Genomic DNA, 13,760 nt, shown 5'->3' on the forward strand with positions numbered 1-13,760 from the left:
CTCAATGACGTCAAGATCTTTACCAAGATTAGGCTTTCATTTCTCTATTGCAGCAATTAGCCAGGGAATGTATAAAAGGCTTCAGGGAGACTCACTAGGCTGCAGAGAGAGGCACTTTGCACCACAGACAGATAGCACGAAGGAAAAGCCAGAGGGAGTGAGGAAAAAGAAGTCAGTCGCTCCTGAGGAAGGGAGAGAGTGAGACAGGCTGGGAGAAGAACAGAAAGTGTGTGTAAACGGAGTAAAGAAGGGAAAAAACTACCCTTAAAGCACATTTTAAAAACTCTGGCAATTCTAGAAAGAAACAGGCTACGTTTCTGAACATAGAGACAATGAAAAGCTAAAGAAAATTTTGCAATCTCTGCCACAGTCTCATAGGTGCTTTGAAATGAAAGTAGAACTGCCTGTCTTTAACCGAGTCTGAGAGGGGTAACTGGATTAGGGACGGGTACGCCAGTTTTTTTTTTTTTTTTTAAACATCTTAAATCCTGAAAAAAAAAAAAAAAAAAAGCAGCTCCGAATTGAATGAATTGATGGGCACACTCCAACTGCTGGGCTGGAGAGACTGGACTTGGTCTTGCCATTTCTGCTTCTTTGAAAAAGGAGACAACTTGGGCTTCCTTTTAATTTAGTTTTTCTCCTTCTCCCCCCACCCCCCACCTCCCCCCTCCCCTCCCCCACCCCCTCAATCACCACCCCCCTTTTAAATAAGAGGGTGAAGGGGAACCAGAGCGCACAAGGCAACTGACCCAGGAGGCAGAGAAGATGGGCATCCTCAGCGTAGACTTGCTGATCACACTGCAGATTCTGCCAGTTTTTTTCTCCAACTGCCTCTTCCTGGCGCTCTATGACTCGGTCGTTCTCCTCAAGCACGTGGTGCTGTTGCTGAGCCGCTCCAAGTCCACTCGCGGGGAGTGGAGGCGCATGCTGACCTCAGAGGGAATGCGCTGCATCTGGAAGAGCTTCCTTCTCGATGCCTACAAACAGGTGAGCTGCACCGAGAGGGGCTTCTCCGCAGGGCAGCCGGGGCAGGGGCTGGAATGGGGGGGACTGGGGGCCAGCAGGAGCACTGGGGTGAGAACGGTGGAGCCCCATTTGGGGGCCTAGCGGTTATGCGCTCCTGTGTCTACTCTCTACACCTGTCACACACAGTAGGTTTGGGGATGACAGGTATTAAGTCATAATGACTCTGCGTGACCTGAGAAGGAGTCTTTCTAATAAGGGTCGTTAATGGCTTGCTGTGACTTTGGAGTGGAAGGTATTGGTGCCTGTAGAATAACTTCGAGAAAAGTCAGAAAGTGTTGGGGGAGGGCAGACCGCTGCATTTATTCTGCTCTTGTCATGAACTGGCATTTTTTGCTTGATGAAAGGCTATGTGAGGTGCATTAGGAAAGAGAGTTCAATGGGTAGGCATTAAAAAGCAAGAAAAAAAGAAAACACCACTCAGAACTCTCAGGGAGCTGGCAAGATTTAACAAAATAATAACAGCAGGTATCATTTAGCATAGTGGCTGCTTCGTTTCTGGTAGAAGTAAGAGTTAATGAGAGCAAGCCTGTGTGCACCATCATCCTCTACCTTGATTTGGATTAGAACCTTTTGAAGCAGTTATTAGGCACTGAGTCTGGAGTTACTAGATATCTGTTTGAAAAAGAAAGATCTGAGAACTAGCTGTCGAAAATCCGGACTTTGTTAGAGAAACCACATTTGCTTTGTTTCTCAGAAGTTACGTAAGTTGTCTTAGAAAGAGCAGATAAATCTATGGTTCATGGCAATCTCAAAGCTCTTACAACTCGTGCCTGGAACACTGGAGCAGTCGAGTCACTTACCTGCAGAAGCTGCGTCCCAGGGGCCGCCCTTTCAAAACCAGAGTGATCTCTGTTTCTAAGTGAAGCACATGCTGTTTGGAGATGGTGGAACATCCTCAGCTCAGATCTTCTTAAGGGGCAAAGAGGAAAGGGCACTGGTCCTTGGTCAGTTTGCTCTCTCTCCCTACGCCCGTGTGACTCCTGAATGTCCCTGGGCTTAGGAAGAATTGACTCATCTGGCAAAAGCTAGTATCACAGCAGACATTCTTGGTTTTCCCTAACAGTATTGAGAGACCTTGCCCGAGATGCCAGGAAGGGAGTTTGAGAGGAATATGGGAGCTAGTGAAGTGGTGTACTCTAGGCAGGCAGTACCTCAGAAACAGAGCCGGAAAACTCAGAATAAGAGGGGGAAGGAGAATGAGTCCTCCATAAATAAACACTAGAAAAATAAGTCCAGAGAATGAACTTATGCTGACCAGGGGGGTAGGGTGGGGCGGGAAGTGTTAGATTGGGAGTTTGGGATTGACATGTACACACTGCTGTATTTAAAACAGATAACCAGCAAGGACCTACTGGACAGCACAGGGAACTCTGCTCAACACTCTGTAACAACCTAAATGGGAAAAGAATTTGAAAAAGAATAGATACACGTATTTGTATAACTGAATCATTTTGCTGTACACCTGAAACTAGCACAACATTGTTAATCAACTATACTCCAATATAAAATAAAAATGTTAAAAAAAAATCTATGCACCAGGAATGGAAAGGAAGTAATTTCTAGTAGCAAGGAATCCAGAGTTAAGATCCTTCCGTTGAAAATCAAATAAGTGTTCAAGAAGAAAATACTCATGGTGGATTAGGGAAGTTTTCCTATAGTACATGTCTTTGTTATTGAGAGCAACCTGCAGAAGGTTTGCATTTGTTGTCCTAAAGACAGGAAAATAGTAAGAGCTCTTCTTAGTAAGTGAAAATTTCTTTATAATAGTAGGAAACGATGCTCAAAGTTCTAACAGTAAGAACTCACTTTATATTATGTACATGGGGTGAATGGGAGATGTGGGAAGGAAATATTGAGATGATCATTTCATTTCCACAAATGTATACGCTGAATGTGAAATGTTCACATTTTGTTCTGGGGGTAGAGAATTTGGAGGAGGGTAGGGTGTGCACACACAAGTATGTCAGGCATGTTATGAATTAGGAAGTTCCCTCATCTATACCTGTATTTCATAGGTGATAGGAGATAACATGGCAATGTCAGTTATTTGGTCTCAGCATATTAAACTCTTACTTTTTTCAAAGACAATTGACTTCTGCCTATAAAAGAAAAGTCACTGCTTTGGAGAATTTTACCTGTATGCATGTATATTCTCACATAAAATATGGGGGTTGTGATGTTACCCACAAATATTAAGTGAGATCGTTTCTCCTATTAAGCAGCTTATTGAAATAAAAAGGGAAAAGGAAACAAATGCCTCTAATAAACTTGATCATTTGTTTATTTTTTCACCAATGTATAGTGTTTCATTGTGTCGCAATATTTTGTTATCCCTACTCTAAGAGGCTGAGAAGGATGAGTGATTTGTTTTCCTTTTTGCACATGGTTTGTGCATTCTTCTCCTGTATTGTTTCTGTCTACTGATTTGATTAGTGACCAAGTTCATGACTGACATTATTATGTTTGCTTTTATGACTTATATAATAGCTGCCAGGAGAAGAAGCAACACAAGAACCCATATATCCAGAGATAAGGCTGGGCTGGGTGTGTGACGGATGGGAGCATGGTGAACACAGCTTGAACTGAGTTTAGATCTCCTTCTGTCTCCAAGTGTAGCAAGGGCGGTGGCGGCTGTGGTGGCCCTTGAGGATCACTCAGAATGTCTGAAACAGATTGAATCACTTCCCCAAATGCCACTGTCACCTGTGCCACTGCCTTTGGGTGTAGCCCTGTCTAGAGACACACTGGAGGAGTCTCTGTTTGAGACGGCATCGCAGTGTTGCACAATCCTGACTTGCGTTATTTCGAGGCTGCCACCCCCAGAAGCGGAGTCTTCCAGGGTGAGGAGTGGGCACACGCCATACGATGAGGCCTGGCATTTCTAATTCTCCCGGTTGTTGAATGGCAGATACTTGGGAAGCTATTTAGAGAAAGTGCAGTAAGAGTGCTGTGCCTGTGTTTGGCTCCTACAAGAGGCAACAAAGAAGTGAAAACAAATTAGAACAAAATAAAACAAAAAACCCTTCTTCATTAAAATGTTGAATGGGATTTAAAATTAACTTTATAGGGAAGCCTTTAAAGAGAATTTGGGTTTGGTTAGAGGGAGGTCCATGCATGATTTGGATGAAAAAGAAAATCTACTGAGCTTTGTGGGAGATTGAGGTGTACAACAGATGTTTATTATTTAAGTTTTCCCTAGTCAGTGTCATTGCATCTAACACTGCATCCTTGTGCTGGTACTCAAAGACTCAAAAATACAACCAGTAAACAAACTACTCTGTCTGGGAGCCTGGCTCCCACCTAAATGAAGTGTAAAAGTAAACACACAGTATAGATGCTGACAAGCAGTTTAGCTTCTACATGGTCAATATTGCTGTGGCACAGAAAACATATTCATTTGAACATATAATTTTGGTTTTGAAAGGGTCTCTTTAGCATTCTCCTCCTCCTCTTCATTCACCTCAGCCTTTTGACACTCGTTTCTACAATGGAAAATGGCTCTTTTAAGAAAGAAACATTCCCAAAAGGACACAAAGAAGGCTACAGCCAGAGCTTGTCCATCACTTGGATAAAACACTGGGAAATGATAGAGCTTAGAGCTATATTTTTCAAGTTACAAATCAACAAGAGAATGGCTAACAGGGAATTGAACTCAGAGGAAAGAGTAGGTAGCTTATCCTTCAACACTGATTTGTTTGGCCAATTTGAATATAAATGGTTAAAATGCTGCTTAATAATTGTTTGGCCACATTTGTAAGGACATTGATGTAGGCTGGTCATTGTGTCAAAGAATTTGAAATTTCCTGACAGTTAATAAAGCCATTCCAGGGCTTTGGACAGCAAAAAGGATGTGTAAAAATAATTCTGCCACATACCTACCCCCATTTTTATCATCTGCTTTGCTTTCTATCATGAGATTAGGTGATATTTTGTCCAGAAGCCTTTCTCAGGCTGTGGAAAAGAAAAAAAACAAGGTTAGTAGTATATGCTCTATTTCCAGCTTCTACTTGATGAATGGTTCTTTCTTTTTTTCGCCCTTGCCCTGCATTTCACAGTCCACATGCTAAAGCAGCATTATTCTTTTCCCCACGCACTGAAAGCTGTCAGCAAAAGGAAGCCCATCATCAAGGGAATCGAATATATGCCATATATTTACATTCTTGTTCATATTTATAAATATGGCTATCACAACATTTGAGCTTGGCCCAGAGATGTCTTCTGTTGTAAAAATACAGACCCTTTATTCTCCTCCCTTGTTGGTGTTGTGTTGACGTTGATTATAAAAACGTAAGAAAGGACAACTGTAATAGTGCAGATGAGAGAGAGAAAAGTCAGTGATGACGATATTACATTTTACGTATGTCCTTTCTGATCCTTGCAAAATAAAGAGACCCTTTGGGAACATCGGAACTTCAAGACCAATTAGTGGAAATGACGCTTGTGTTTGGGCATTAAATACTGGGCAGGGTTCTCTTTAGAGCGGCTAATGCTGGCAGGGAAAGAGGTACCGACCTAATTACTCTTCCGCAAGAGTAAAAAATGCCTTTTGAATGCCTCTTTGGCAAATATGTCTCATTAAGGACAAAAACCAAACACAAACCCTCTAAGAAGGAGAAATTAAGATGATAGGTAACTTGTGGCCAGGAGACTTTCTGTGCCACTGTGGGAAATTAAAACAAAGTTTGGGAGTACCAGGGGATAACCTGTTTTTGTCGAGCTGCTTTTCCTGCAGCCTAAATGTTATTTTGGGGCCAACTTTATTTTCTTCATCATTCTGGCTTCTTGTCAAGGAATGATTTGCTCCTGAGGAAAGCAAAGATCTTCCATCATTGAAGACAATGGTGATTCTCCCATTCCATCTCAGCAGGGTGAAAAGCCAAGCAAACCAAGAAACTCTCCATTTGTAACTTTGGTCACAATACGTATTTAATTTTCATGGTGACCAAATAGGAAGATGAGAAATGAACAATAATGTCCTTCTAAAAGATTTTTTTTTTCAGTTTAAGACAGACTTTCATTTTTTTAATTGTTAAAGTTTTTTTTCTTTATTGTTGCTAAATTGTCCTCTATCAGCAGTTTTTAGCAAAGATGGACAAATTTTATGATTAGTCTATGACACTTATAAAAGCAGACTACTGGTCTACTCACATCTGGACTTCCAAAAAATGAGTGTGTGTTTTTCCCTTGTAGTTTTATTAATAGCACTGTTCTTACCTGTGCACTTTCTCTTACCTAGTCACGCTCATTAAAAGGATAATTCTGTTTATGACATTCTAACCTGCAGTCAGGTCCTACGGCTGCTCAACAAAATGAAGATGATTGGTTACTTTCATTTTACGCACTGACCAGCTGAGATAATCAAGAACAGATCAATAGCATTAGGTGTTGATCGTGGCGGTACTCTGCAGTGGGATCCAGGATTCACTCTTCTAAATAATCTGCCTCAGTTAGCTCATCCATCACCCAAATGTGATTGTGTTCAGTGTAGGTTAAGGTTATTATTAAGCATAAAATTCTTCACTGACCTCTACCTAGAATTATAACAACAATTAATAATAACAATAATTTATGTAATAAAAAATTTTAAAGTGTATATATAAATTTTCCCCCAGCTTAACAAAATACCAACACCTCCCGCCTCCCCCCCCCACCAAATACCAAAGAGCATTATGTATTTGGTAACTTTCCTCACTTTTGATTTTAAAGTTAAGATGTTGTACTTGTTCTAAGTTTTCTAAGTTGAACTAGTCTGTTTGTATTTTGAAAAGAATTATGTGGCTGAATGATACATTGTCACTAAGAAGAAGGAGAAGGTGCTTTTACCTTTCCAAGAAAATTAATTACAGGTAACAAGAGTGTCACCTGTGACTGAAGTCAGATTAGATTACTCAGTTGAATAATCAGGAATAATGCAAGGATCAACAGTTCAGCTTGGGTGAGAGTCAGGGGTGACAGAGGCCCATTTAACAAGGCCGCACAGTTGCTCAGAGTTCTTAAAAATGACTCAAAAATGCAGGTGGATGTTTTTACCTACCAAGAACCTCCAAGTCTGTAGTCCAGAGATGATTTTTCTCCTGTGTTTGGGTTGCTCACTTAATGAGAAGTTGCTACCGCAGCTAATGGATTCAGACTGATCTGAATGCATTCAGATCTTTATATGACAGTGTGTTGCGAAACACAGCACAACGATATCGTTAAAAGCAGCCGTCCTAGAATCATTATTGCTATTTTACGTGGGAAGGATCTAGCGAGGAGGTGATGGTAACGCTACCTATTACCTAAATCTACAAAGAAGTACGAAAAGAACCCATAGATTAAAAAGTTTATAATACCTTTAAAATGTATATATCTTTAAATTTTAAGTATATTTTAAAACCTCAGAGACAAGTGTAGCTCATATAAAACAGTCCAGCTAAAAGTAGCTTATTCGGTTTCTTCACCTAGTGTCACTTGCAAATTAACCAAGAAAATACAAATAAAATAACTTTCTTCCTGATAGTGACTGAAAACAAATGTACTTATTTAAACCACACCAACAGCTTCCTTTTCTAAGAAAGAAGTTTGTTATTCTAAGATTTCTTTTAGAAAACTAACAGTACTTGTTTCAAACCTGCCCTGCTAGGATTTTTCACAAGGGAGAGAAAGGGCTTCTTTACTTCTTCCTCTGCAGTTAAAATGAGTTATGCATTAACATCAGATAGAAGCTTCTGAATAAAAGCCCTTGAGTGCTTTTTTTTTTTTATCAGTTTGGATTGTTGAGTTTTTAACAATTCACTTCTAAGTGACTTCAATTAACAGCAATGTTATATGTGGTGGTATTTATATGAGGGGAAAAAGTCAAGCCAGTTGCAAGTGTTTTATAATATTAAGAATAGTGTATAAAAATCAACTATTCTGTTGTAAGTTGTCCCCAATGTTACTGGCTTTGATTAAACCGTTCTAGGGGAAGATCCAATTGTATTAATTCAAACTGAAATAATTGGCTCTTTTATGTTTCCTGCTTTTTATTATCAGTTTACGGATTCAAAGATCAGCAAACTTTCTTTCAGTCTGTGTTCAACAATTTAAACTACGTGCAAAGAGGGTACCTGGAACAATTTTCCTCTATACTTTTTCTGCCTGAGTATTTTATAATTCAGAGGAACTTGATAATAAAATGTGTGGTAGAAAAGTAAATGGTTTGTGACTTCTTAGATTTAAAAAGTGGAACAAACAAAAAACACATGTAATATGAGAAATTAAAAGTAGAATTCTGCAAAAAGTAAAATTTTATGTTTTTGTTCATTCATTTGTTTGTTTAATGGAAATGGCGAGGTTCTAGTCAAAAGAACCCCAAAGTATGCAGTAGCCATAGAAGTCTTTGGGAAGGATGTCATACTGAGGAGAGCTCAAATCACTTCTAAGGATATATTTTTTTTAAAACATAGAATTGGTCAGGAAAATAGTATTCTGTTTCACATTTTTGGGTGGCATCTATAATGGCAAACTACACACCCACAGTGATTTATAGTGTACAAAGCTCTTTTCCTATGTCATCCTCCTATAACCGTATGAGGAAGATAGGCGTTATTATCACCATTTTACAGATGGGAAAGCTGAAGTACTGAAGAGATTAAGTGGGGGTAGCTCTTCTTATAAATGGTGGACCCCCGGTTTTCTAGTTCTGGGCAGGAATAGAGCCCACTGGTACCCTTGTCCATTGGTTGAGATTAAATGACTTAGCATCAGGCAAGAAAATAAAGGTCTTTTCTGAGTACTTTAGAATTCAGAAGTGGGAATACAGAAAGAGGTACTGTGTCCCACAATTCTGATAATTTATTTTAAAGGGGACCATTCACTTTTTACTTTTACAATGAAGGCAATTAATCATTTGTTGTATATTGTGTGCTAAGCACTGACACAAAATAAGGACAGTAAAGAATACCCGTCTCAACTGAATTATGAAGAGAGTTAACTGCAGCGCCTTCAATCATGAAAATCATTACCTTTAGTGACTATGCAGAATGAAAAAGACTTTTATTCTCTTTAGGTCCATTCATTATATTACCTGCCACAATGGCTCTTTACTCAAATCAATATATGTTTACCATATCCTCTGAAGGAAATACCACATTTTATTAGAGCCAGTTGCTTCTATACGGAGTGGATTCAAGTGACAATGTGTTCAATGTGGTATTCTCTCCCTCTTTCTTTTTCTCACCACCAGGTGAAACTGGGTGGAGCTGCTCCCAACTCCAGTGTGGTGCCTGTCTCCAGCCCTGAAGGAGACGACAGCGGTGGACATGGTGCCCATGAGAAAGCGGTTGATGGGGCTGAGTGCCACCTTCTTGACTTTGCCAGCCCTGAGCGCCCACTGGTGGTCAACTTCGGCTCAGCCACTTGACCTCCTTTTACTAACCAGCTGCCAGCCTTCAGCAAACTGGTGGAAGAGTTCTCATCAGTGGCTGACTTCCTGTTGGTCTACATTGATGAGGCTCATCCTTCAGATGGTTGGGCGGTGCCTGGGGATTCTTCTTTGTCTTTTGAGGTGAAGAAGCACCGGAACCAGGAAGACCGATGTGCGGCAGCCCACCAGCTAATGGAGCGTTTCTCCTTGCCGCCCCAGTGCCGAGTTGTGGCTGACTGCATGGACAATAATGCCAATGTCGCTTATGGGGTAGCCTTCGAACGTGTGTGTATTGTGCAGAGACAGAAAATTGCTTATCTGGGAGGAAAGGGCCCCTTCTACTACAACCTTCAAGAAGTCCGGCGTTGGCTGGAGAAGAATTTCAGCAAGAGATGAAAGCTAGATTAGCTGGTTAAAGGTATGATTGTAATAGAGATTTTTTTTTGTTTTTAAATTATGTAAAGACAAGGAAACTAAGAACTGAATCCACTATTTCAACTGAGTCCCATTGTCTCACTGAAAGACAGGAATTTACGTGTCAGAAGAACATAAACCTCTAACATCGTGATACTACTTTCACCACTTAAATGGCTTTTGGCTAAATAGTAGCCCCGTTACTTCTCTTCCTGGTGAAAAGCCCTGAATGAAAAGATCCCAAGATGGAGAGGAAGAAACATTGTTTCAGCATGTGTTCCTTTCTGCCCTGAAAAAGAAGTGATACCTCTGATGCATGCCTTGGGACCTGAAGGAAAGACTTACCTGAATAACTCTACCACCCTTGTTAGTATACGGGCTATTGCTTAGGCTTTCTTCAGCATGGATAGAGCCCAACTGGATAATTCCCAAATGTTTACTTATAATGAATCTTCAAGCCCAGGCCATGTGGTTAGGACCTTGGTGTTTAACATGTCAGAATAGTCTCTGATCTTCTAGTTTCTAGCCATGTGGTGCTCTATGCCAGTCTAAATATTCCCAGAACTCGCAGCTATATTTGCAGATACCAAGAATGGTCCCCACCTGGAGGGTTAGAATGATCATCTGATATCTGATGGTTACTTTCTAGCCAGGTGGGGAAGGCGCAAGAAGAAAATCGAATTGACAAGCTAGGAAAAGGAGGCGGCAGAAAGATTAGGAGGCTTCATAGTGCCTCACCTTGCAACTGTAGAGAGTGGGACTAATTTGTTAGTCACAGAAACATGGAAACATACACAAAACTAGAAAAAGAAGAAACTCCACTAAAATAGCATCAAGAATATACATATGAAATCAATGTATTTATCATATACTCCTAGATTGAGGAGAAGGAGCGATTGAGAGGGAAGAGACACGCTTTAATATTTGTATTACTTTTTGAAACATGTTTGTGGTGTGTACATTTTCACTAGGTGAATTATACCCCATGAAAGGTAAAACCAGTGGGTCCAGTGGTGCTGGTCTATCCTTCTCCATCCCTACGATTTTGCTCTGGTCCCACTCCTTCTTGGTCTCGGTCTCTATGGCAGTGTTCTCTGAATGCTGAGCTCAGCAGTATATATTGTATATATACACATTCTCAGCTGCTGTGGGATGTAGGTTCCCTGGGCATTCAGCTGCAGCACTGTTTTTCTCCCAAAGTAGGTGAACGATAATGATAGGTGAAAACAAACAAGGTTTCTTCAGGAGCAAAACGGAAGAAGAGAAAGTTTGAGACAATTCCCATCAATGATTTTGGAGGCTTTGCTATAAGGCAATCCTCAGTACCATGGAATTTGGTAAGATGGAATTCCCATTAATATTTGAATTTGGACTTGGGTTTTCCTTTGTTCCTCTTAGCTGAGGTGTAGTAGTCTAAGGCCTCTATAGTACATTTTTATAATGCTATTTTAATATATACCATATTTCTCTTTAAAATGAAGATACTATAGTTTTACTCATAACTAATATAAGTAATAACTAATATCCTAACCTCCAAAAGAATAGACCAACGAATTTTGTATATTAATTTTTTTATTGTAAATTTGAGGATGTTATCAAATCACAGTATATGGCTATATTTATATGTACAATCAAAGGTTCCTATGACCATTCCATTAATAATTGAATCATAAAATAAAACTAATAGAAAAAGATATCTAAAATTGAAAATATCTTCCTGAACTAGTTGCCTGAAATGAGAAAAAAGTGGGAACTGAGTGTACCAGAACCAAAAGTCTATTTTTTTTAAATGGAGCAACGTAATAGTCATATCACTACATAGTTTGTTGTTTAGATATTAAAGCACCATTTTAACTGATTATTTTTAACTGCAACATTTAAGTTTCCCACTGTTCTAAATCCTACAAAATGCGCCCACAAAGAAACAAATTTTGAAATTGTGACATTATCTAATGAATTTGTGGAAAATCACATTGAGAATAGATTCTTTCTGAGTCCTCAATAGTTAAACTCTGTAACTCAAGGCTTATCGGTGGACCCCATTGATTTTTATCTTCAAAATGGTGTTGAGATTTATGTGGTACCCAGGAGAAGAAAAATGAAGAATTGGTGGCAGCCCACTCACACTGTTGTCCTTAAAATTCCCCTTTGTTCTACATGTACAATAAGGGAACAGGATGTTAGAGATGCTGGTGGGGGGATGAGATTTGGCTAAGGCAGGCAGTGCTAGTTGTCTGGAGAAAAGGAGGATGGGAAAACTACCCAGCTGTGTTATATTTTTAAAGAAAGGGAAGGTTGTGTGTGTGCAATTCTTCTCCCTGAGGATAGGGCAATGGAGAAGTGAAGCAGCGGAAGTAAACATACAGAGGCATAGGCTGACTATCAGGGACAAAGATATGTTCAATGGAACATAGAAGAGTTACTGGAAGAAAGGCTTTAGGGGGCCAGAAGAGAAAGTAAATTGACAAAGCTCAGGAATCCTACAATATGTAGAATGGCTTGGTGTTATCAGAGTTAGGATAAGCCTATAATTATATAACTTATTTATCTCATCATGAACTTTTATGATTTCCTGTGGTGCATCTTTTATGAACTTAACAACAACTCATTATTTGAGATAGAGGAGAATCAATGTTTAGCTGGTATGTTCAGAGAAATTATTAGATTGTCAATACCCACCCTACCTATCCTATCTTTTATAAGGTATGTTCCTTTGAAGAATTGTAGTTCCTCTTCTCACAAGGCAAAATTTATAAGTTATATATATATAAACTTATACATTATAAGCTTATATATATATAAACATATATATATGATTTCTTCTTTTTAATGCCTAAACATTTGCCCCCCACCCCATAGGCTATGTTTACATAGAGCTATCAGTTTAGTCTTTTAAACTGGATTAGCTTGTCCATTATAGAAATAGTTTCCAAGCAATTTTAGGTATTATTATAGCATCTGGATTTACTCAGACATTTAGTGTTTGAAAGATTTATGTCTTGGAACTATTCAAAACTTACTTTATTTTATTGCTTAGAGAAAATGTTAGTGGAATCAAGAATGACTTTCTTGAATGGGCATGAATGAAATGTCTGCACGGTAGGGCAGAAGTGTTTGATACAGATGTTAAAATGTAACTGACCTCTTTAGAAGCAGGTTAGTAATGCTGTTCTTGCTTTGTATAGCTAAAGTTAGTCATTTAACTCATATGACTTTCGATCTCTGGTCCTTTGTCTTCACTTTGTTTATAGAATGTTCCCCTGATTTTTGGTAACATCAACTTTGAAATGGTCTGTTGATTTAGTTAAGTTCTCCTACCATTAACCAGGAAATGCCGATTCTGTGATCAAGGAGAGAAGAAAGGCCTGCTGTCTTTCATTTTGCCTGAGTGTATTTCACTTTTTGGGCTCTTGAATAAAAATTATGAAATATGGTGAGGTCATGCATGGGTGCTGCCTTGATGCATAAAATACCAGAGAGGTAGGTTAAAGGCAATGTCTACGCCTTTTGGAAAACTCCCAGCTGGATACAAGGTACCCTCAGCATGCACTATGGGCCATGTCCACAGCAAGAAGAATGCACTGATGTGCAGGACTTCCCATTCTGTAAACCATAAGAGGATAAACATGGACATTTATTCTACCTAATTTCTTACTGATGGTTGGAAGATAAGCTTAATTAGAATCACATGGCCATTGCAAAAGGGAAAATGTAGACACTAACTTCTGTCCAACTGAAGAATTAATAAAAACCTTTACCAGCATTTAGAGCTTTTCAGGATATACCCGATGTTATGTCTCTGAGCAGTGGAGATTAACAGTAAGTTTTTTAATTCCAGGAGTTTTTTTAAAAAAATGATACTGCCAAAAATCAGAGCTAAAATGTTTTTAGTTATATTACAACCTCCTCTGTACTTCTTCCTTTATCTTAAAAA

At 39.3% G+C, this 13,760-nt stretch overlaps 1 protein-coding gene across 5 annotated transcripts in view; it reads left to right on the top strand.

The window, feature by feature from the left end:
• Window positions 1-13,259, top strand: part of DIO2 (iodothyronine deiodinase 2) — a 71,430-nt gene extending 58,171 nt beyond the window's left edge. For 4 of the 5 annotated variants that reach the window (XM_068541943.1, XM_068541946.1, XM_068541945.1 and 1 more), the window contains 2 exons: window positions 713-987; window positions 9,233-13,259. In XM_068541943.1, the coding sequence (XP_068398044.1) occupies window positions 713-987; window positions 9,233-9,820 (863 nt within the window). In that variant the 3' untranslated portion in view covers window positions 9,821-13,259. The remainder of the gene's footprint in view (window positions 1-712; window positions 988-9,232) is intronic. The other variant, XM_068541944.1, reaches the window with a different exon arrangement.
• Window positions 13,260-13,760: the final 501 nt, after the last annotated feature.

This window comes from Eschrichtius robustus, chromosome 1 (assembly GCF_028021215.1).
Source record: "Eschrichtius robustus isolate mEscRob2 chromosome 1, mEscRob2.pri, whole genome shotgun sequence".
Taxonomy (NCBI): domain Eukaryota; kingdom Metazoa; phylum Chordata; class Mammalia; order Artiodactyla; family Eschrichtiidae; genus Eschrichtius; species Eschrichtius robustus.